Raw genomic sequence first — 25018 nt, forward strand, 5'->3', positions numbered from 1 at the left:
AGGTGCAAAACCGGATTATCACACGTGGAATCAGTCCTTGTAGTGGGGTCGCGTAGGGTAAAAATATCTCAAATTAGGCTACTAGCATGAAACTTAGTGAAATTGTAGTTTAAGGTACCTAGAATGAAAATCCGTCGGGATTCAAGCTAGATCTCCCATGGTTCTCCGAATTTGGCCGCCATACGCTGATTTCCGTTATTATCTCATTTTTAGGTATGGTTGATAAAACAAAATTTTTTGCTGGTGCAACTAGACTATTGGTTTGCGCCAAAATTAGCCAAAAATATAGTTGACATTTTCATACTTTCTGCTTTGCTCACTCAAAACAATATTTTTCTTCAAACTAAATGTAAAACTGCGTAGCAAACCCTTACATCTTGGGTTAATTTAGAAGAAAGACTTGTTTGAGATAGGTTTCAGAAATCATTTCGGAACACACTGCCCATCATACGTGCAAAGACAAGTGCCCTGCAAATTAAACCTTGCACATTTGCAGTTGTTCCATAATTATTTTACAATATCTTGGCCCTATTTTCGAGGAAAATTACCACCTGACAATGTGAAGTATGTTACTTTATATGCTACTTTTGCATAACATATTTTATATGTATAGATATATTCATGTATACTTTGGTCAAATTTCATTATTTTGGCGGTAACTTTGCCGCGAAAATCTAAAAAACATACAGAAATGGGGTCGGTCAGCTGGAGTTGAGTAAATGGTCCGCTATTTCCAAAATGGCATTTAATACTTAACATTGGTGAAGGGCCGGCGGAAGTAGGATCTCGACGTTCGTGTATTTTCAACTCAACTGTGGGTGTACTTGCCAAATTTCACACGTCTAGCTTCAAAGCAGCCACGAAAATTCGACAAACCTCGGAGGAAGAGGGCAGATAGCTCTTTTCCAAGATGGCGGTCAAGTTTGGCGGTAAAATGGCTGACAAAACTTGGGTCTCGATGAATTGAAGGAGGGTTGTCCTATTCTTTGGTGTGACCATGATTTTACAGAGATAGCAGAACGTCCAGGCATAAGTAGTATTGAATCTAATTTTGATAATTGTGATTCAATGCTACTTTATACAATTCTGATTAAATTGATCGATGCCCTGTCTCTGCTATCAAGTATAAATGCTAATGTCCTAGCAAAATTTAACAGGAGGAATTGAATATTTAATGTCCCACTCTCATTGCGAATCTGGGTAGACAGATTGATTTAGGAATTGGTAATGAATTTTCCCCCATAGTTGATTTTTTCCATTTGCCCATTTTCTCTTTAAAAAAATTCATTGAGGATTTACTTGCAAATAAAATCTAAGTTGTATCTATTGTAGTAATCTATCATGTTATGATACTTTTCTCCCTCCTATCTCTTTGAATTGTGGTTGTTATTTTTTTTTGTACATATTTGTTAATAGGCTTGCCCATAAAATTGTAGAGTAAAATAAATTAAAACTGTAGCGCGTTAGAAGGCTGCGAGTAGTGGTTTTCTAACGATTCCTACAGATTCTTTCTATTATTCTTAATTTAGGAGATATTAAATTGGTAGACTTACTTTCTAGATGACCCTCGTATGAATGACTAGTAAGATTGTTTAGAGGCAGTTTTTCTTTTTTTCTTCAGAAAATTCCCAACGAAGAGCTGTCAAAATGTTGTGAAAATTTATTCGATCTATTAGATTCGTATACTGATAACAAGAAAGGTAAAGTCTCCAGCTGGCCTTTGCAGATGATGCTGCTTCTTTTATCACCAGTAAGCATAGTATTTTTTCTGTTTTACAATTCATGTTACGTCAGTCATGTATGACCAAGGACTAAGCTTCCTGCCACGTTTTTCCAATCATATGTGACTGGCGCCTTCTCATGGTAAATATCTAGTGGGTTGGTGCGGGACACGAATGTTGCCAGTAGGTTTATCCTCGACTAATCATAAAAGTGGCAACATTTACCCATGAAGAACCAAGTCTGACTTCGTTTTGCAATGAGGAACTACTATTTCTTGCTCATCTTCGAAAGACTCATTGTAGTAGGGCGGATAAGGGGAAAAAGTTCCCAGAATCGTGCATTTCTGGAAGAAAGCATGAAACTTTCAGGATATCATCTTTTCCTATAGAAGATTCAATTTCGCAAGTGAGCCCAAAATTCTGAGGCCATGGCGGCCGGGGGGGCAGGGGGCCCTGATTTCGCTATGTTTTGCTGAATTTTCGCGTTGGATCATTGTGAGAACGCCGTTAACAATGTAAAATCTAATCAAAACTTGTGTAAACGTCTTCCGTAGGTTCTCTCAAATAGTATCCTAAAATGCTATCACTGTCCGATCCCGGAGCATCTCTCAAAATGCCTAAAATTCAAAATGGCGCCCATAAGGCCTCTGGAATATCGGTATATTTTCACTTGTGCATATCCTGTCATGTGAGGTATCATTTTCCATATAATTTTGGTCGCAGATTTCATATTTGAAGTCAAAACAAACCCCCGGTCAAAATTGGTGCCCCCAATCCAAGATCGCGTCCTGATTTGAAAGGCAGGAGGGTGCATTTTTTCAAATTTTTATGTGATAAGGCAAGTGATATGTCATTTCCTTTGTAATTTTGGTCGTAGTTTTCATTAATGAAGTTAAAAGAGGCCTCCGGTCAAAATTGGTGCCCCAAATCCAAGATGGTGGCCAAATTTTAAAGGCAGGAGGGTGCATTTTTTCAAATTTTTACGTGATAAGGCAAGTGATATGTCATTTCCTTTGTAATTTTGGTCGCAGATTTCATTATTGAAGTCAAAAAAGCCCCCCGGTCAAAATGGGTGCCCGAAGTCTAAGATGTCGGCCAAATTTGAAAGGCAGGAGTGTGAATTTTTATGAGAAAAAAATCACGTGAAATCACAAGTGAGGTATCAATTTATACTCATTTTTAATCAACAAAACGAATCTAAATGAAATGTAAAAAAGAAAATCGTTTACACAAAAATGAAACGAGATAATCAAGATGATTGCCATCATGGCTGGCAAGTGAAAAATGATGAGCCACTAATAGTGAGGTGTCTTGCTGATTACTGCACAAAAACTCTGAACTCAATTTCAGATGCCCTAGACTCAGAGGATGAACAATTAATAAGTACCGAAAATAATTTAGAAAACCTTCAGTTGGTTTCAGATGGTGGGTCTCCACTCCTTTGAGTGCGATCAAAGCACAGGCATACCTACGAATCCATTGCAGAAACCTATGTTCCATCAAATTGATGAGCAGACACCAATGTTTCTTTGCGTTTTCAAAGTGATGTTAAACGCACAAAACCCGAGATGATCGCTGTTCTTGCATGCATTTACTGGTTGCGATTCAACCCCTCACATCCATAAAATAGGAACAGCAACTTTATCCTGTACGCTTTTATCTGATTCTTACCTGCAAGAATCTAAAGAAAGGTTCTTGGAACCTAATCCAAACCATGAACGGATGTAAAGAGCGGGAAAAGAGTAAATCGATGGTGAAACTGCTTAAATACTATTTCGGTTTGCGTTGTTGCAGACTTCTTGTCATATTTCAGTTCCTTCATTAAAAAATACTGAACGTCATTTCTTGAAAACTTTGCTTGTTTTCGCTCTCTATGTGAGAAATATTCTGTAAAAAGGAGGGATATCGATAAGGGCCGATTTTGGCCCCACTTCAAAAAATCATCTGAACCCATATTTTAAGTACCCTAGGGTAGGTGCATTCTGGCGCAAAATATTTTAGCGATTGTGCATCGTTTTCCTGCCAAAACAGCCGACTCAATTTTTCGGCTGAAAAATGGTTTTAATTTTATGACAAGCCCAAAAAAGCTTTGTTTCATGAGTACGGGAGGTTCATCTATGTAATTTTTGCGTACTTTTCAATGGAACAGGCGAAAATTGTCTAAACCTACTTTTAAGGGGTCATTCTAGACGTTTTCAACGATTTTTGGGGTTTTTTGGCAATTTTTCACCTATAACTAGAAAACTGATGATTATACAACAAAAACGATTGCAGATTCAAAAAGAGCGTAAAAAATCCGTTAGAAATCATTGGTTAGACATTTTCTCAGCTTAAACTGTCAACACAAAAAACAGCTCTAAACTTGAGAAAACCGAAAAAACTGCATTTTCCACGATTATTAGTCTTCATTTACACCCAGCACAATTTTGCCACATCACCAAAATTTAACAGATTAAAGTTACATACCAGTACATGAAACACGCCAAAAATTACGGTGTGGAAAAATTGTGCTCATAGTTAAAAATGGACTTTTGTTGAATGGAACCATCCTTGAATAAAAGATGAAAATTCTCTAACTCTCCGGGAAGATTCGCCAATCATTCATGGGATACCTGTATCCGGGTAATTTTTTGCGTACTTTCGATTGGAACGAGTGAAAATGGTGAAGAATCATGTTAAGTGGGCCATTCAGAGAATTTTTCAAGATTTTACGGGGGTTTTGGGGTTTTTCTGTGTTGGGGTTTTTCTCCATTAAGAGGGGTTTTACGAAAAAAAAAACGAAAATACCTTTTGTTAAGCTATTGATGATCACTTTACGAAACCACAATTTTTTTCGGTTCCGACAATTAGGACAGCCACTGTGACGTCATATCTGAACACGTGCGGTATTTTTTTCAAAAATTGAACTCCCCGAAACTCGAGAACCACGCATCGTAGAGGATTTTGGTACGGGACTTTTCTGCTTGTTTTGAGCCATGGAACAACCCCTGGAAGTTTGTCGTCACTTAGTTGTTACACCTTGTATACTGCTTAACGATCTAACCTGTTAAGTGACCAGGATGTAAATTATGACTGGGGAGCTGGAGAAAAGGCCGTTTTTTCCAGTTTCTCGAGTTTGAGACCGTTTTTCGTGTGGACAGTCCAAGCTGAGAGAGAGTGTCAAGTATTGAACGCACGTCGCAAATAAAGTTGGTCAGGACGTACGGTAAAACGGTATTTTTTTTAACGGTCAATAACTCCACTAGGTTTTATTAAAGAAATACCAGAGGGTGGTTCGGGTGTGTATGCAGAAGGCAGATATAAGGCCCTTATTTAAGTTTTTAACTGTAATGCGATGTATTTTAGTACTAAGTATACAGTTTGTATATGATTGTTCAGAATAAAGTGACTTGTTTAATAATGAAAGAAATAAATGAATGAATAATTATAATAAAAAAAAATTTAAAAAATATATCTCCATTAGAGGGAGTTTTACAAAAAAAAAACGAAAAAACCTTTTGTTAAGCTATTGATGTAAATTATGACTGGGGAGCTGGAGAAAAGGCCGTTTTTTCCAGTTTCTCGGGTTTGAGACCGTTTTTCGTGTGGACAGTCCAAGCTGAGAGAGAGTGTCAAGTATCAAATCCTATCGAATTTTTCGCGTTCTTTCTGAATTTGTTATTTTTTTGGTGTATTACAAACAAAAAATGCTCTCCAAGCCCCCCAACAACCCCTACCTCCCCCCCCACAGAAAAACCCCAAAACCCCCGTAAAATCTTGAAAAATTCTCTGAATGGCCCACTTAACATGATTCTTCACCATTTTCACTCGTTCCAATCGAAAGTACGCAAAAAATTACCCGGATACAGGTATCCCATGAATGATTGGCGAATCTTCCCGGAGAGTTAGAGAATTTTCATCTTTTATTCAAGGATGGTTCCATTCAACAAAAGTCCATTTTTAACTATGAGCACAATTTTTCCACACCGTAATTTTTGGCGTGTTTCATGTACTGGTATGTAACTTTAATCTGTTAAATTTTGGTGATGTGGCAAAATTGTGCTGGGTGTAAATGAAGACTAATAATCGTGGAAAATGCAGTTTTTTCGGTTTTCTCAAGTTTAGAGCTGTTTTTTGTGTTGACAGTTTAAGCTGAGAAAATGTCTAACCAATGATTTCTAACGGATTTTTTACGCTCTTTTTGAATCTGCAATCGTTTTTGTTGTATAATCATCAGTTTTCTAGTTATAGGTGAAAAATTGCCAAAAAACCCCAAAAATCGTTGAAAACGTCTAGAATGACCCCTTAAAAGTAGGTTTAGACAATTTTCGCCTGTTCCATTGAAAAGTACGCAAAAAATTACGAAGATGAACCTCCCGTACTCATGAAACAAAGCTTTTTTGGGCTCGTCATAAAATTAAAACCATTTTTCAGCCGAAAAATTGAGTCGGCTGTTTTGGCAGGAAAACGATGCACAATCGCAAAAATATTTTGCGCCAGAATGCACCTACCCTAGGGTACTTAAAATATGGGTTCAGATGATTTTTTGAAGTGGGGCCAAAATCGGCACTTATCGATACCCCTCCTTTCAAGCCATGATGTTGGTTTGGTCCCCTCTCAAAAAATAAAATAGGAGCGAATATTTTGAAATCCTGCAACCAAGATACGCACTTTTTCTGTTTCACCGTCGAAATATTACTCCTCTATGGTAGCCAAAAGAATGTGACTTCTGAAAACCTCCGTCATCATATATCGAAGGAAAAAGTTCCAGCTTTCAAAGTCTTCATTCAATTAGAGAAATTACCCTCGATATCATCAGCAATGAAGTAGGTAACATTAATTTAGGAGCTACTTTTATACTCAACTGTGGATGGGATGAAGTGATCTGGTTGCTTGTCTTTGGGGATGGATGAATAAAAACAAGGAGCTTCGTCCTATTTTAAGTAACTTGCCTCCAGCTCCCGGAATCCCCGCTTAAAATTATCCGGTGTAATTGTAAGAAAGGGAGTGACACTATGCTGTACCTCCAAGAAAATAATCTTTTCGTTCTTAGACTCATGCAGAAGTTCTGAAGACACCAACTGTGAAAACTTACAGAACCGTAGGAGGAAGATCCTGAAGAGCCTGACAGGGAATGTGAATCAGCATATGTTGATTAGGATTTTCTCCTCTACTGACTGGAGAGGGTACGGCAGTTGCGTCGCGTGAAATGTCCTTATCTTTATTGAAAAATTATATGGGCTTAAAAATGAATAAAATATTTCATTATAGATGCTCCTGTTAACATCATTCATACCATGACGGCCAAACTGATCACCCTCTGAATTATCTCGTATCATTTTTGTGTAAAAGATTTTTTTACATTTCATTTAGATTCGTTTTGTTGACTAAAAATGCGTATAAATTGATACCTCACCTGTGATCTCACGTGATTTTTTTTCTCATAAAAATTCACACTCCTGCCATTCAAATTTGGCCGACATCTTAGACTTCGGGCACCAATTTTGACCGGGGGGCTTTTTTGACTTCAATAATGAAATCTACGACCAAGATTACATAGGGAATGACATATCACTTGCCTTATCACGTAAAAATTTGAAAAAATGCACCCTCCTGCCTTTCAAATCTGGACGCCATCTTGGATTGGGGCACGAATTTCGACCAGGGGGTTGTTTTGACTTCAAATATGAAATCTGCGACCAAAATTACATTGCAAATGATACCTCACCTGACAGAATGTGCATAAGTGAAAATATACCGATATTCCGGAGGCCTTATGGGCGCCATTGTGAATTTTAGGCATTTTGAGGGGTGCTCCGGGATCAGACAGTGATAGCATTTTAGGATACTGTTTGAGAGAACCTACTAAAGACGTTTACACAAGTTTTGATTACATTTTACATTGTTAACGGCGTTCTCACAATGATCCAACGCGAAAATTCGGCAAAACATAGCGAAATCAGGGCCCCCTACCCCCCCGGCCACCATTGCCTCAGAATTTTGGGCTCACTTGCGAAATTGATCCTTCTATAGGTAAAAATGATATCCTGAAAGTTTTATGCTTTCTTCCAGAAATGCACGATTGTTATGCTTATCCGCCCTACTATTGGCATGAAGAAACTAATAGCACATACGTTGTTTCTGAATTGAGGTAGAAAGAATTGTTCCTAATCGCTAAATGTAGTCCTCTTCAAATGGATACCTAAGTAAAATTTTAAACTCTTTGTCTCAGTAAAACCTAGAAACTCACATGGTTAGTGTTTTAAATCTCAAACTAGTCCAGTCAATCTAGCTTTTTACGTCCAACAAATTAGCACAAACTTTTCCTTTGATTTAAAAGATTTCTGAGTAACCAATAAGATAGAAAAAAAAAGATTACCGACAAATTTAATTCGGAAAGTGGTCAAATCGCAGTTTTTCAAAATGGTGGCCTTAAGCGATTTTCAAGAAAGACCTACATACAGTTTTTCCTTCGTAACTCAAAAAGTATGCCTCCAGCAAAATAATCATTAGATATCAAATTTACAGATACATAACGTTTCGGTTAAGAACCATATTCAAACTTTAGACTTTTGTTATTTTTTTCCTTCCACATTTTACCATTTAAAAATAATAACCGGCAAAATTGCATGAAAATCAGCGATTTTTCGCGTATTTGACAAATTTTAGGTCAAAATAATTGATATAAGGTTCAATACTACGACGCCATTGAAAAGTATGTTAAATTTTACTGAAGAATACCTATCCACTTCACCTTTTTATCTTCTATGACCTCCTTGTGAGACGAATCATTCGAAAGCATGAAGTCAATATTTAACATATTTATAATAACAATATTTATTTCTATAGAAATTTCAGAATTTCAACGATTTTCGGCTTTTTGACACTTGGAAACTGAAAATACGATTAAGTGATGGCAATAAACATTTTTAGAGCATAAAATTTTCAAAATATTTCTTACCTGAAATTGATATTTCGAACTTTTTAAAGAGGGTTAAATATGGAGCTAAAGTTGTCAATTGGATAACCTGGCTGATCGGTTTAGAACCGCTTTCTTGACGTATACTCAAAGTTTTCACGTTTATTAATTTTTGTTTGAAGTAAATTTTTTGGTACCAGTGTAATAGCACATGAAAGTTAAAAAAATTTTGATAAATAAATTTTTGAAAGTATGTAAGTGTACTTAAAAGCCAATTTTTGAGACGTCAAAAATTTACAAACTTTTCAATAACAAGGCTTTGTCTCAGGTGTATGTGGTTCTTGGCGGCTGCAAACAATTTTTTTCATTAAACCATGTTAATCATCCAAAAGCTGGTAAAATCTTATGGGAGAAATGTACCTTTATTTGTCTTTCTGGTGTTGCTCGTGAAAATGCGGAGGCAATGTTGGGAAAAACCGCAATTTGCCCTAAAAAAAATTTCCGCGGTTTTTCTTATTTCTTATGCGTTAAAAGGCGTTTCATTAAAAATACAAGATGCGCAATGAAAAGTTCATGAGAGTTCCTCTAAAGTAGGGTCATTAAAGTTTGCCGTAAAATTGTTAGGAGGGGTCGTAACACTGAATTTTGTTTTTAAAAAAATAAAAAAAATTTGATAAAATTTAACTTTTTTGGTATTTTTGAGATATTATCGCTTGTAGATGAGCTTCAAAGTTAAAATGAATGGTGTATCCGAAAAGTACGTTAAATTTTGGTCTATTGACGTGTGTTTAACATCCCTTTATGAAATTATATCCCCCGGTAGGAACACTGCCTCTGGGATCAAAAATGACACTTTTCTGAAAGAAATCCGCTTTTAACTCTGTTTTCCTAATTTTTTAAGCATTTTAGAAGTGCCTGATCAAAAAAACACTGTAACTACGTGAAAGTACAAAAAATCTAAAATAAGAGAAGGTACGGTGTCTTAAAAATTTCGACCATTTTTGAGTTCGACCCGGCTTTACATAAAATTCTAAAAAATGGTATTATTTACAGAGAGGTGAGTTTCTATGCAAAACATCATCTCTCAAATAGCCATACCAATGCAGCAAACATTCCATCAATCGTGTGAAGATATTTAGATCATTTACGGAGGGAAAAAATCCATTAAAGTAAAATAAATTATAGGAGGGGAAACTGACCTCCCCCCCTCCCTGCTATGTACAAAGAGCGCAAATGGATAGGACTGCAATCTGGAACTAACAGCTACTTCACGTATACAAAATGAAAACAATTTTTATCATATTTATGCATACACTCACGTAAAAATAAACTAATAGGACAAACATCGGCAAAATCTGTACATTTAAGGGTATTTAAAAATATTGCGGAATGGAAAATAACATTTATTAGGGTAGTTATGATGCAAGCCCAGTTGCCGGCGCGAAGCACTTTATGTGAGGAATTGGGCAGTGTAAAGGCAGCAGCTCGGGCAGCGGGTCTTTTGGCGTTTGAGGAATTGACAGTAAAACTAATAATCAAGATAAATTCAACACAACATTGAAGGTTTGGAACTTTTGGGCCGCTAACTCTAGCATAAGCGCCAACAAGGATGAAATCGAAAGTACAGATGTCAACAGGGGGAAGGGTTTTCAACATGGGAGAGGGGTATACACCTATGCTTTAAGTGATGCAACACACGCTCATGTGAAATTAGAAAATCCAAGTATATAAGAAGGAAAATAATCAAAACATTAACCTTTTACTGCCCTCGGCATTTTGTCACCCGAATATGCGACAATTCATACATTATTCAATTTTATTTAGCTTTTAATAAACCATGTTGACTCATCAGCTGTTATATTCCCAACCTAGTATTATTAAACTCGTATTTGAATGGAGAATGGAGTCGATGTCCCTTCCTTTGATTTCGTATTCCACAGACGGAATAAAAAATTAGTAGATATTTTATTTCATTACTCAGCTTTGTATTCCTTTATTTTTGTCAATTAAATATTTGACATTACTAAAAAAATTGCATTTTCACACTTATACCAATACGTAATACATCAATTAAGGAGCTTGGTGGACAAGGCGCATAAGTACAGTTTTTGCCATTTCGAGAAAAACGTGTTTAAAGTTTTTAAATTTTGAAGCTTCATGGCATAAAGAAAGTTCAAACTCACATTTTGATGCTTAAACATTGGATTTTACCTGCGAATTTTTCACAGACTTAATTTCAAACCTAGATTCAGTTGAAATCACTATTGTGTCAATTTTTTCGAAAACTGTACTTATGCGCCTTGTCCTCAAAGCCCCTCAATAACTTTTTTACCCTTTCTTATTACCTTATGAGTTTTCAAACTGAAACCGACAAGCTTTGGTCAAAATACCGAGGTCATGAAAATCAGTGGATGAACGGGTATTCTAAAAATTAAAGCCTATCTGTTCCACCATTTTGAATTTGGATTTCGACTAAAATTAAAATCAAATTCAAAACCAGGTCACAATACTAGGGTGCACCGAGTTTCATGAAAATCTGCCAATAAATAAGTAGTTTACAAATTATGGCCGCCATCTTTAATTTTTAAAAATTATGGCCACCACCTTTTTTCCATCATCTTTGATTTCAATTTTGGTTAAAATCGACATCAAATTAAAATTCTCTGGGTCATAATTCAGAGTTATACTAAGTTTCATGCAAATCAGTCGATAAGCAGATTAGTAACTAATTATTGCCGCCATCTTTTTTCCGCCATCTTGAATTCTGATTCAGACTGGAAGTAACGTCAAATTCCACTTTCCCAGTACACCTGGATACACTGAGTTTCATGAAAATCTGCCCATAAACAGGTATTTTAAAAAGAAAGTTTGTATAATTTTTAGCTGCTATAATTTAGGTAAACGGTGTAAAATACTTGACACCCCCCCCCCTCACCGACCGGCCATCCGTCTAAGGTACTCCTTCCTTTACTATGCACCATTGCTATCATCAATAAATACTAAATTTGTTTTAAAAAATTATCGGAAATCCGTTAAACATCAGGAGCGTAAACGAAATCCTAGCCAAAATTGACAAAAAATCACAATTGTCTGACACCATTCCAGGCCCCATAAAGTTCTCATACCTTCAGTTAAATTTTGGTGCAATATGTGTCGTGTTTTGAAAAGAACAGACCAAACTTGAAATTTCAAGAAAATTTTAGCCTTGTTTCTGTTTCTATTCTTGTAGCTGGGCACCACTAATAAATATTTGAAAGCAGAAATTTATGCTCTAAAAAATTAACGAGAATGGTTTTTTTCATTGAATACACTACAATTACGCAAATTGGGGATAACACTGACGAAGTCAACACTCAATTTTTATGTAATTTCCATAGAGCACATAGAGTCGTAATGCAAGTGGGAGAGCTGGCACCACTTTAACGCATTTTCCAGGTCCTGAATTCCGAGATTCCTGTGCGGCGCGGGGTCCCTTTTTCGATACATAATCGATTGTTTGCGATACACGGGGACCCGGCCATATTCCACACCGCCATTTTGGATCGAATATGTATCGAAAAAGTGACCCCGCACACCAGACTCTGAACTCGTTGAGCAGAACATGGCGCCAGCTCTCCCACTTACATTACGACTCTATGTACAAAATGGTAATTTCACGCAGCTTGACTGTATTTCTTGTATGCAATAGACCTCCTAGTGTCCTCTTGATTGAATTATTCATATATTTTATGGAATCACTGGCAAGTGTTATCTACTGATGAGGTCTAAAAAGACCCAAAACATTGTAGATCCCTCGGCGTGACCTCAACTTAATATTCTAATGGAAGCTGCCTGAGCTAAACACTCTCCCCCCGGTCTTGTACTGGTACTCTTTAGAGCTCAATTCTTTTACTTCATTTGAACATTTTGAACTTTTTGGCTTTGTTTTCCCCACAAAATGGTGTGGACCCAGCATTTTTTTACCACCTTGTTTATATATTTTCTTTTGTTCCATCCATTCAGAAAGTTTTGGAAGAAATCGTAAATGCTGACAGTGGCGCTCCATGTTCCCCACGGCACAGCAAAAAGAAACATTTTATTGATTCTTTGAAGAAAGCAATAAGTCCACAGACATCAAGCAAACAATTGACAGAAGCAGCAGCTGTGGCTGGTGTGAAGCTTTGCAAAGCTTCAACTTACATTAATATTTTAGAGTCAAATCACATTATTTTTACTCTCGTTCAAAGTATTTTAAATGATCTCAAAGTAAGTTGTTCTCTCTATATTGTATTTTTTAAAATTTTGAAATGTTTTTTTCATGTTTAGGTTTCATTTGCATCCCTCAGTGCATAATGTGAACAAATAATAGAACTTGCATCACTTAAGTAGGCAGTTGTTAATTTAACACTGCCACCGTTCAATAAAACGTCAGGATTGATCAAGATCAATGACTTTACTTTTTATCTTGGTACATAAATTGGTAATCCACTCCTAACGTCAAAAGCAATCAACTACCAATTTATCAAATGCAAGTTCTGTCTTGTTGCATCTAATGTGATGGGTTCTTCTTTTTTGCCTTGAGTTTGGACTATTTTGGCTTTTTTTTTTCTCTTGGCAGCCTTGCATAAATTTATGACTAGCACTCAAGTGTGTTTTCAAAGATTAGAAAAAATTAAAATTGAGTGTTGATCCTGGGGGGGGGGGGGGGGAGGAAGGGAGAGAGAAAAAGAAAAACTTATCATGAAGACATGTATGTTTACTGAGTCAAATCGCGAGTACTGTCATTTTATGATATATTTTATTTCTTTGTGGATTCAGCAGGGCTTTCACTTTTTTCTCTTTTTTTAAAATCAAATTTGGTGTCAGGCAAAGTGTCCCAAAAGTTGGCCCAGTCTTTATGTTATTGATTGACCAAAAATCCAAAGTCTCTAAAGGTTTGCATATCGTTCCCAAAGAGTGTTTCAAATAGCCAGCCACTTTTATCTTCAAAGATTTTGACTAATCTAATGAGTAACCAAAATTTATTTGATTTTCAGTGTTTATTGTTCAACCCAAACAAACCGTTCACGAGAGGACAGAGTTTTGTGCAGCAAGATGTGGATCTCATGATTGACTGTTTTGTCTCGTGCTTCCGAATAAAACCTCATAATAATGATCCGTTAAAAGTGTGTCTAAATCCAGTGTCCCCATCGATGTTTCATTTTGTTCTAGTCAGTTCTTTGTACAGGTATATCCACTGGCTTTTACTCAGCCAAATTCATGATTCAAAGATTCATTTGTATGTAAGAGCTAATAAATGCAAGCAATTTGAAAGTTGCAAAATTTGTGATCTTCATTTGTAGGTTAAGGTTTACAAAAGAATTTTTGAGTTTTATTTCAATTATTGTAACAGTCCATGCATCCCTCTTTGATTTCCCGCCTGTCAATGAAGCAGTGCCTTTAGGGATGGGAATGGAAGTTAAGTCGTTCTTGAGTGAAATTGAGCTGAGGCATGCGAGTCATTTCATGTGAAAATGTAACCCCTCCTCTTGCACTCATTTTAGGCGTATTTTTCGCTTTTTTGTAACGTAATGTAACTTGAAGTTTGCGAACTGATGGCTGGCCACCAGACCACTTTTTTCCTACAAAACAAGACTTAACCTCCTCTTTTCTCCTTTTCTGGGTGTCGCTTGAGGGCTTAATTAAGACAGCCTCCAAGGCCTGTGCCAAAAAATTTTTTTCTGTTGTGTTCTTTTTATGTTGTCAGCCCCTCCCTCCCCCCTTCCCATTGAGCCCTTACATTATATTGTTTTTTAATTTATTTTCTGAACAATTTATGATGTCTTGATGGCTCAATACAGAGTTATCCAAGAGTCACCTACCACCCCTGTAACTTTTTTCCTAATCGAGATAGAAGTTTGTAATTTTGGTGATCTTCCTAGGTCCAAAGTAGCAACTTTTTGGTAACTCACTCTCAACTCAAGTAGCAACCAAAATCTGTGGGGGCAGGGCTCATCTTTTTTTCGAATGGACCCCCCCCCCCCTTTGTGATACCTCATTCGACAAATGATCAAAAAAGACAATTTTTGACCTTAAGCGCAGGTCAAAATGTTCATTTTTGACAAATTGGCGGCCGGTCAAAGTTCAAAATGGCGGAAAGGGGTACGTGCAAAACGGGCCTTTCGGGGCTCGGGGCAGTTACCTTTGAGACTTGCCCTATTCATTTACCAAACAATGCCCCATCTTCTCCCAAAGTTTCAAGCCCCCCTAAAATTTTGGGGTGACGCAGTGGGGGGGTCGAAGTTAATAATCAGCCACATTTACGCGAATTTGTTACTCGAAAACCGAGAAGTTTTTAAACGAGCGTTTCTAGCGTGACAAGAGCTTCCAGAAAATGTATAACATCACAGGGTTTAGCCGACTTCACCCTCCAAAGCGACGGAACGCTAAAAGAAGACCCCATTTTTTTCACGTCCGCGCCGATTTTTATAAAAGCCATTTTTTTATTTTGATGAAAAACTGATACGTTGTTCCTGACTCTCTGTAGCCCCTCTAGCTTTTTACTGCACGCTGGGAAAATGTTTTGGTCGCGAGTTAGAAGAGCGGAAAGGAGCGAAGGTCGGGAAAATCGGCTATTGTAAACTTCGCGCGCGGTGCTGATCGGAAGGAAAACGTCCCCTCGTCTTTCGTCTAATTCTTAAAAGTCTGAAAAACTGCAACATGGCGGCGGAAAAATGGCGGGAACTTGGTATTACCGACGTTTACTCAAAGATTCACATGAAACTTGGCGGCCATGGCAAAAGGAGTCAGCATCACTAAAATTCAATGCAGAAGAGTAATTTTTTTTGAGCCATAGACATGAAGGACACCGAGTTTCATGCGAATCCATCAGTAAACATCTGTAACAGCAAGTTCCCGCTATTTTTCCGCCGCCAAGTTGAAGTTTTTCAGAATTGTAAGAATCCGATGAAAGATTCGTTTTTCTCGTGTCGTAGTACTCTCGGATATCAAATTTCATGCAAATCTACGGATAAGCAGCATAAATATCCACTTCTCGCTATAAGTTGCCATTTTGAGAAGGACTAAATTTCTCAAAAAACTATTGCAAGATTCGTTTTGCTCGACCCAAAAAACCGCTGAGTATCAAGTTTCATCCCAATCCGTCGTCAAAAACGCACATGTCAAATTTCCGCCATTTTTAACTTTGACCAGCCGCCACTCCGTCAAAAATGAACATTTTGACCTGCAGTCTACTTAAAAAATTTTTACTTGTTATTATCTTTCGAATGAGGTATCACAAAGGGTGGGTTGCTATTTGAAAAAAGAAGTTGAGCCCTTTGGTTTCCCCTTTAGGTAGGACCGTCCGTCCCCCAAAATTTTGGGGGACTCAAAATTGCTACTTTAGACCTAGAAACATCCCCAAAGGTTCAAACCTATACTTCAATTAAGAAAAAAGTTACAGGGGTGGTAGGTGACTTTTGGATAATCCTGTAGAGTATCAGCATAGCCCCCTGAAACAGCAGAAACAGACAACAATCAGAAAGTCATGATCTTTCAAAGAAAATAATATCCAAAGGTTTTTCATACCTGGTCATAGTTTTTATCGTCAGTTTATCACTTTCTCTTGTGTTCTCTACTCCCAAAAAAATAATTGTGAGTAAAATGTCTTACAATTTTTTTACGTGCCCTTTTTTTGGAGTACCTACCTTTATTTTAATATTAATTAGTTTCTTTATAGCTGCTCATTTATGAGAAAATGAAATTTTTAACTGAGCTTTGCATCATGGTGAAGCAGCGAATCCAATCACTTTTACTCTGACCATTGTTGTTATGTAGCCTCATTTTTCAATTTTCCAGGGTAGTCACTCAACATAGATTACCATGGTGGCCAGTAATCGATTTAGTTTACAATAAAAGTTCCGAGCTACGGGCTATGTTCACAGACACCCTGAATAGAGTTACCCAAGGTTATATAGCTCTTACACCTTTAAAAATGATAACGGTAAGGATTTTGATTCTTAAATTTATTGAGTTCATCCTCTTTTACAAAATGCTAAATCATGAAGACAGAAACAGTTTAACTGTTAAAGCTGGAGCAGACCAATTCCAACAACTGTAGTTGATTCAAACAAGTTAGATGTTAAACAGCACAAAAAGCTTTGCTTTTATTGTTAGTTAATTTTGGTATGTACCATACTTATTAACTACTTTATCTCATCGAAGGCCTTGGTCAAAATCTTTCGAATTTCATTAAAAATGGTCTTATCAAAAATAAATCTCGACAACCAGAACAGGCAGTGATGTCAAAGATTAAAATCGTTTATCCTTCACTCATGAGTCGATTTCAGGAGTTTGCGATACTGTTAACATGTTCTGCATGATATATTTATAGGAAAACATTTGCTGTTGTGCTTAATAACTTACCCTGTCTAGTGGTCCATCGTCCATTGACCCAATAACAAAGTGTTCTGATTCAGAACGTATCTGCTTCTTATTGTCACTAAATTTAAATCCTGTATAGTAGTTCCTTTTTCTATGTAAAGACTTACATTTTCAGTCTCTAACCCTAAAAAGCAAAGATTCAACTTCAAAACTACGAGACCGAGGGGAAGAAGCTCCTTATCACAAGAATTTATTGTTATGGATGGTGCGACTAATTCATGCTGATCCTATGCTCATGTTGAATGTAAGTACCCATTCTTTTTCACGCATCCTTCTCTGCTAAACATTTTTACTTTCTCCTCTGCTCGCAGGTAGAGGAAGTATTGTCATGGTCCAAAAAAAAAAATGAAATTTCATCATTTCTAGGCATTTTAAGGTGCATAGAGTCAAAGAAACCACACTTGAAAAAACGTATGTCCATCCGTCAGAAGAACTCTTTTTTGGTGTACAGCCATACCTCAAAATCCATCTGTTCAATTTCATTCAAAATTTCCACTGAGGACCGTATTTATGGTCTCCTTATGATTGTCAAGTGATTTTGAAGTGCGCCGAAATTTGGGGGGTTAGGGGCAGAAATGAGTTTTATTCAAATTTTTCTTCGAAACATGGTTTTGTCGATTAAATTAAAATTATTTGCTCATCAACCGCCAACGGGCAATTTCGCTGGCCGCGAAGCGGCCTTCAAAGGCACGCTTCGCGAGCCTTTGTGTGCGCCCCAGGAGTTGGGCTGCATAGCGGCCAGGGAGCCACCTAGTCTTAATTAATAATCATTCGGTGATGGGTTGAATATAAGCAAGTCAGAAGTGCTTTTCGATGTGTACAAGTATGCATTTTTTAAGAAAAAAAAATAACATTGAGTGTGCAAACATTGCTTTCATGAAACATTTTACACAAAAAATGTTGATTGTACTCAGTCATGAAGTCATTGCCTCAAAGTCTGGCACTTCCATCCTATCTTCTTTGAAATAGTAACCTCCTACCTGGATGCATTTCTGCCATTGCTGCTTCAATTTGGTAGAACACTTTTGGAACTCCTTGGGTACGATTCCGCAAGTCTCTCAGAATATTCCTCTAACTCTCTCAAATTGACGACCCTTTAGCTTGATTTAAGTCTTAGGAATAGAATTAAGTCTGTAAGTGCAAGGTCAGGTGAGTATGGAAGATGAGGCAGTACTTACATGCCCGATTGTTGACAACTCATGAATTTATTCAATGCATTTGCAAGGGCATTATCATGATGCAAAAACCAAGAATTTCGAGCCCACTGTTCAGGCCTCGATCTACGAAAATTTTCACATAATCTATGTAGATTATCGTTACAGTAATAACGATTTACAAAACTTAATGCTGTATCTTTGCTCTACAAGTGACAGCATGGTTACAATCCCAAAGTACGGGAACTTACTCGTCTTCAGTCCATTACTAAATGGTTACTAAATTACTAAATAAGGTGATCTGAATCTGTAAATGTAATGTTCTTTAGGATGTTATCACCTTTCAGGGAAAATCCATGAAAACCGAATTCGGACTTACGATGAGCTAGTTCTGACTTAAATCCGGGTTCTAGTCTAGGAGATCATGTATACTATCAATTTTTAAAAGCCTAAAAATTCAGGAAAATTCCTGGAAATTAAAACGAATTACATCTAATCCATTCACTTTATCGCTTGTCAAAAGTCAGTATAAATTTCCTGTGCAAACTATCTTGGTGAATCTGGAGGTTTAATAAAACCAAAATTCCGATTAATCGAACCAATGTGGGGGTTGGGTAGTTCGTCTATCGAAAAGTTTGGAAAATGAGGTCACTGCAAAACGCTTGATTTGACATTCTCATTAAGTTGTAAAATTTGATGAGGTAACAAAGTAAATCAAACAGAGGGAAGTACAAGTACACAAAAAAGCTTTCCCTTCGTGTCCATCCTCCCCTCCTTCATTTTTTATTCACTCCACTGAAAATTTTATTCGAAATATATTTTGAACAATTCCTTCATGTCCTGGTTGGTCGGTCAGACAAATAATTATAAGCCTATGTTCTTTTAAAATTTCAGAATCAAGGTAAACTTGGCCATGAAATTCAAAGTTCAACATTAGAGTTAATCAACGGTTTAGTGAGCCTAGTTCACCAGCCATCAATGCCAGATGTGGCGCAAGAAGCAATGGAGGCCCTTCTCATTCTGCATCAGCCAGACAAGATTGAAGTCTGGAACCCAGAAGCACCGATCAATACTTTTTGGGACGTCAGGTTGGTTAAAGTTCGAATAGTGTCAAGCAAAGTATGTTGTCATGTATTAGAAGCTCATCAGAAAAAGTAAGAATTGACAAATTTCATTGAATTGAACTATAAAAAAGAAGCAAATTAACAAGCTGTTAGCTGTCTCCGCTTGCGACGCTCGCTTTTGCTGCTAGCCGGGGCCCTCTGGACCCCCAGTCACTCGCTACATGAATGTCTTATCGTATTTAATTTCAGGTATTAAATCGGTAATTTAGTAGTTGCCTCTGTCTATGCTCCTCCTAAACATAATAATAAAGAAATAGACTATGCAAACTTTATTAGTAAATTTGGACCCAGATGTGTGGTTGCCGGCGACTGGAATTCGAAGCATACCTTCTGGGGGTTTAGAATTATCACTACAAAAGGTAGAAATTTGTTTGCCGCTGCGAAATCACTGCATGGCGACTTTATCTCTCAAGGTAAACCTACTCATTATCCATCAGACCCTAATAAGATCCCTGATGTCATCGATTTTGGTTTTATAAAGGGCATTAGCAGACATAATGTTCATGTACAATTATTAGAAGAACACTTGTCCTCAGATCATGTACCAGTGCAATATCAAATCTCATTTTGCCCTATCCCTATATGTCCCCCAGAGAGGCTTCATAATAAAGCTACGGATTGGGATCTGTTTAAAGAATACGCGCACGATAGGTTACAGCTCTATAGTGTATCAAGAATCATAACACCACAGGATCTTGAGAAGGACTTGGAGCTATTTGTTAGGGTTTTGCAAGACGCAGCAAGGGAAGCCACTCCGCCTCCCAAAAAATTTTTTGCAGCTAATACTCCAAAATCCCCTAAGCTCGAATATCTTTTAAATCTTAAAAAACACGCTAGACGTGTCTGGCTTCATAACAGAACAGCAGCTAATAAGTCTATTTTTAACCACTACACGAGAGCTGTTTCAACTGAAACTACCAGAATTGCTGATGATAATCTAGCAACTTACATTAAAACCCTAGACGCTACACCTGCGTCAGAATATTCACTCTGGAAAGCGACTCGTTATCTCAAGCGCCCCTCTCAGTATAACTCTCCTCTTAAGACTAGAGAAAATGGCTGGGCTCGCTCAGATAAAGAAAAGGCAGACCTCTTTGCATTGCATTTGGCAGAGGTATTTAAACCCCATTCTCAACCTCATGCAACTAGAAATAATGTCCATTACGATCTTGACGAACAGAGGTTAATAGATGAGAACGTACAAATTCCAGAGTGCTCATTCGGTGAAGTACAGAAAATGATAATGAGAGGCAAAAATAAGAAAGCCCCAGGGGAAGATCTCATCACAGGGCTCCTTCTAAAAAAATTGCCGGACAAAGCAATCCATAAATTAGTAGAGATATTTAATGCAATTATCAGATTAGAACACATACCACAACAATTTAAGGAATCAATGGGCCTGTTGCAAACTTTTGCTAGAGCAAAAATAAGATTTGTTTCTCATAGATAATGCCTCAAAAATCACGATGAGCGCATCGGCAAAGTCTGAAATGCACTCATAACTTCACAATCTGCGTAAGAAATTTGCGTTTTTTTAAGCTTCCCGCTTCAAAAACGATACTACGGCACAAGTGAACATTTTGTTAGAGGAGTCGCTCCATCGTCGGCGATATTCATCATGGCCGACGCTTGCGCGCAGTTCCGCGCGTAATTCGAGGAGAGTTCAAGGTCAATCAATTCGGGCGTGGAAAACATGAACGTTAAAACACGCCGATTGTTATCTGCTCTAATCCAGTTCAGGTATTATCTCGTCCCATCACACGTGTTTTGGCGGATTGGCGTCGGCCATGATGAGTATTGCCGACGATGGAACGACTCCTTTTACAAAATGTTCACCTGTGCCGTAGTATCGCTTTTGAAGCGGGAAGCTCAAAAAACCGCAAATTTCTTACGCAGACTGTGAAGTTATGAGTGCATTTCAGACTTTGCCGATGCGCTCATCGTGATTTTTGAGGCATTATCTAGAAGAAACAACTCTTATTTTTGCTCTAGCAAAAGTTTGCAACAGGCCCATTGTAATTCTTTTTCATAAAAAAGGTAAACCTTTTGCTCAACCATCATCTTACAGACCCATATCATTGTTAGCAGTTATTGGAAAACTATTTGAAAGACTCTACATTGGCCGACTATTAAAAGTTGTTAATGCAAAAAAGATCCTACCCCCCCAACAATTTGGTTTTAGAAAAGGACATGCAACAATCGAACAGCTAAATAGATTAACGAATTTTATAGAAAAGGCGCTAGAAAAAGGCGAATATAGTGCGGCAATTTTTTTAGACGTTGCCCAAGCGTTTGACAAGGTTTCACATCAACTTTTAATCTCCATGCTCGGCAAAATTTTACCTGCCTGCCATGCCAGACTAATTAAATCATATTTGCAAAATCGTACGTTCAAAGTTCGGGTAGGTGAAGCGTTGTCAGATAGCTTCCCAATATTAGCGGGAGTTCCACAGGGCTCGGTACTGGGTCCCTTGCTGTATCTTCTGTTTACCTCAGATATACCCCCCGGAGTACGGGACTCTATGTTAGCCAAATACGCGGACGATACAGCATACGCGGCGTCCAACTTATCTCAAGAAGTAGCACTTGACATTCTTCAAGAAAATTTAACCAGAATATACGACTGGTGCCAAGAGAAGGACATACTTATGAACCCCACTAAATTCGTTTTAATGATCTTTTCAAATCGTGTAATCAATACCAATTTATTTTTACAATACGGAGATGTTACCATTCCCATATCCAACTTTGCTAAATATCTGGGCCTCAATCTTGATTGTAAACTTAAGTGGAAACACCACATAAAATTAAAACGGCAGGAATGCAACTGGAAATTTAGTCGCTTACATTGGTTGGTAAACAGTCGTTCACCATTATCCCTTGGCAATAAGTTGCTTATTTATAAGCAGCTTATTAGACCTGTCTGGGCATATGGATGCCAGATATGGGGAACGGCTGCACCCACGAACATCAAGATGATCTAAACACTCCAAAATAAAATACTCCGCAAAATATGTGGGGCACACAGATATCAGCGAAACAAAGACATCCATAGAGATCTCGGTATTGAGTCTGTGGGAGATTTCATCACTAACCAAACCTACACGTTACTTGGCTTCACTTCTAACACCTCCCCCACCTTCCGTCCCTCCAAATCGATGCAATCACCTCTACATCCCAACTCCTCATACCCCCTCCTCCCCCCTTTCTAATTCCCACCCCACTCAATTCCCAATACAAAAACCAACCACCACATCCCCACACCCAAAACACACTAACACCATCTAAACACCACAAACCCTACCCCTCCACCCACCATATCACCAACTTTCCCAACCTTTCACAAACTATTACTAATCACCCAAAACAACCCCAACTTAAACCCATCACCCCAACCCTTCACCTAAATACACACAACACATAAATATCAACCATCAAACACCCATAAAAACCCTAAACTCAACACTAACATTTTAAAAAAAAACCCCCCTATACAATTCACCCCAACACCCCTCCTCTATTAACCCCACCCACAAAACACCCCCCCAAACTACCCAACACCCACTACCCCCCACCCCCACCACCTTACTTCCATTTTATCCTTCCACCCATATGGTAGTTATGAAGCATATTCCAACAATTTTCCAAATTTCCCTTATAAGACCATATTTTCTTTTCACGCTGAATCCAAATCGTATTACTACAGTTGAATTTATATTGGTATTTACCTTAATTTTAATTTATTAAATCCAGCCTAGATCACTTTTACGTCCCTTTATCTTCGAATTTTATTTATGGATACTTTACCCTATTCTACTCCTTATTCATAACGTGGAAAATTTGTCAACACAATTATTGACCAGTAATTCCTGACCCACGGAATGTGCAAGCTATCAATGCATAAACCATTGGATCCACCTCTCCTCAACAATTGAAAACAATAAAATGTAACTTCACCAGAACATTACATGCTGAAACACGACCGTCACCGCCGCCCCCCGCCCCCCCCCCCCCCGCCCCCCCCCACACCCCCCCCGCCTCCCAAATATCTGAAAACTCTCCCCACTGCCCCCACGCCAAGGGCCCATTCCTTGCAAACTAGAACGTTGCACGTTTTTAACACTTTGAACAGCACAAGTCGGGGGAAGAACACTGATTGATGAAGAAGCCTTCCCAAACCATTGTAACGCACGATTCGATTTGCATAGACTTAGGTGCTTGTGAGAGGACAATTCATATTTTTTGTCACCAGCACTATTTAAAAATACTAATACCTAGGTTAAGAGTCTATCGCAGTAATTTTCGTTCTGCAAATTGCTTTTCAACTGAAATTTTCCGTAGAATTTTACGAAATTACAAAGCGTTTAAATTCGTTCTTTGGTTAGTGATCCATTGTTATACACTATTAAATGAAGTTTACCAGTAATATTTATTATGAAGTTATTTCTGATTGTTCTATTTCTTTGCAGCTCCCAGGTTTTATTCTCAATTTCTCAGAAGTTAATCCAGCATCAAATTATTAACTATACAGATATTCTGAAGTGGTTACGTGAAATTTTAGTTTGTCGAAATGAATTTCTAGCCAAACATAAAGATTATGCAAACATGGGGAGCCAAATCGCCATTTGCAAACAAGCACATATCAAACTTGAGGTAAGTAACGCTCTTGTGTTGAAAGTGGTCAAATGCCTTAAATTTTGGGGGAAAATTAAGAAATAATTAGTTTTTTCTCCTAGATGGTGAAACGAAAAAGAATGAGAGGTAGTGACTTTAAGATATTTGTAAGTTTTGCAAATGCAATTAGTATCCAAAAAGTTTGAATTGTCAATAGGCTATCATGGAGTGCAAAAATATCACCGGATATCAAGGAAAATATGAAAGTTCTGTAGAACAAAAAAATTTTCTCCGAAGACAGCTATGCCTGTATTGTAAATAGATGAAAATGACTCATTAGACAGTAAGTTAAGTGCCACAATACTTGTCTAATTATTGAAATAATTTTACGTACAAAATGATGGCCGCATTAAATCTTTCCAAATTCAATTTATAAATGATAAAATAGCATATTTAGTGCGTTAATTTACACTTTTTGCTCACAAAAAACCAAAGTCTACTTGAGTCTATTTGAGCACAAAATTAATTTCAATAAACTTTTGGGTAGAAGAATTTTCCTGTGTAGTGATTTTTATTAAAACAACTGAAGGTGCTTTGTATCAGAAGAGGAAAGAAATAAGTGTAAAACTAGGCTCCAATTATTTCCAGGAAAAAATGCACCAAAATGTGTGAGTGCAATGGAAACCCAGACTTTTGCGACAACGCCGTTGATAAAGACCTGATAGATGATACTATATTATCATCCAGTGATGATGATGACGCGTGATCACAACATTTTCCAATCATGAATGCCAAATTGTAGTTTTTAGGATGATGTCAATTGACTTCTTTGCTGTATTTTTACTTGTTCAATTACTACATCTGTTCTTTCTTCTCTATTTAGAGCGTACTTTTTCCTGGTGTAATGGTCACCTTTTCGTTTAATCCTATCCTCTAAGTTGCAGTTTATTATTATACAATTAACTCTAAAAGTACTTTTTAATTATTTGTCCAGATTTATACGGACTGCACTAGAGACCTTTCTATTTTTCATTTTGTAAATCTTTAAAGGAAGTCTAGATCATGCAAATGGAGTGGACCTACTTTAATTCTAGTTAATTACTATTT

The 25018-nt window shown here is 37.4% G+C and overlaps 1 protein-coding gene across 5 annotated transcripts in view; it reads left to right on the forward strand.

Moving 5' to 3' along the window:
• Positions 1-25018, forward strand: part of Nf1 (neurofibromin 1) — a 291489-nt gene that overhangs the window by 47306 nt on the left and 219165 nt on the right. For all 5 annotated transcript variants that reach the window (XM_072300264.1, XM_072300271.1, XM_072300269.1 and 2 more), the window contains exons 7-13: positions 1622-1750; positions 12622-12864; positions 13635-13825; positions 16435-16579; positions 17135-17263; positions 19068-19261; positions 23767-23950. In XM_072300264.1, the coding sequence (XP_072156365.1) occupies positions 1622-1750; positions 12622-12864; positions 13635-13825; positions 16435-16579; positions 17135-17263; positions 19068-19261; positions 23767-23950 (1215 nt within the window). The remainder of the gene's footprint in view (positions 1-1621; positions 1751-12621; positions 12865-13634; positions 13826-16434; positions 16580-17134; positions 17264-19067; positions 19262-23766; positions 23951-25018) is intronic.

This window comes from Bemisia tabaci, chromosome 1 (genome assembly GCF_918797505.1).
Source record: "Bemisia tabaci chromosome 1, PGI_BMITA_v3".
Classification (NCBI taxonomy): domain Eukaryota; kingdom Metazoa; phylum Arthropoda; class Insecta; order Hemiptera; family Aleyrodidae; genus Bemisia; species Bemisia tabaci.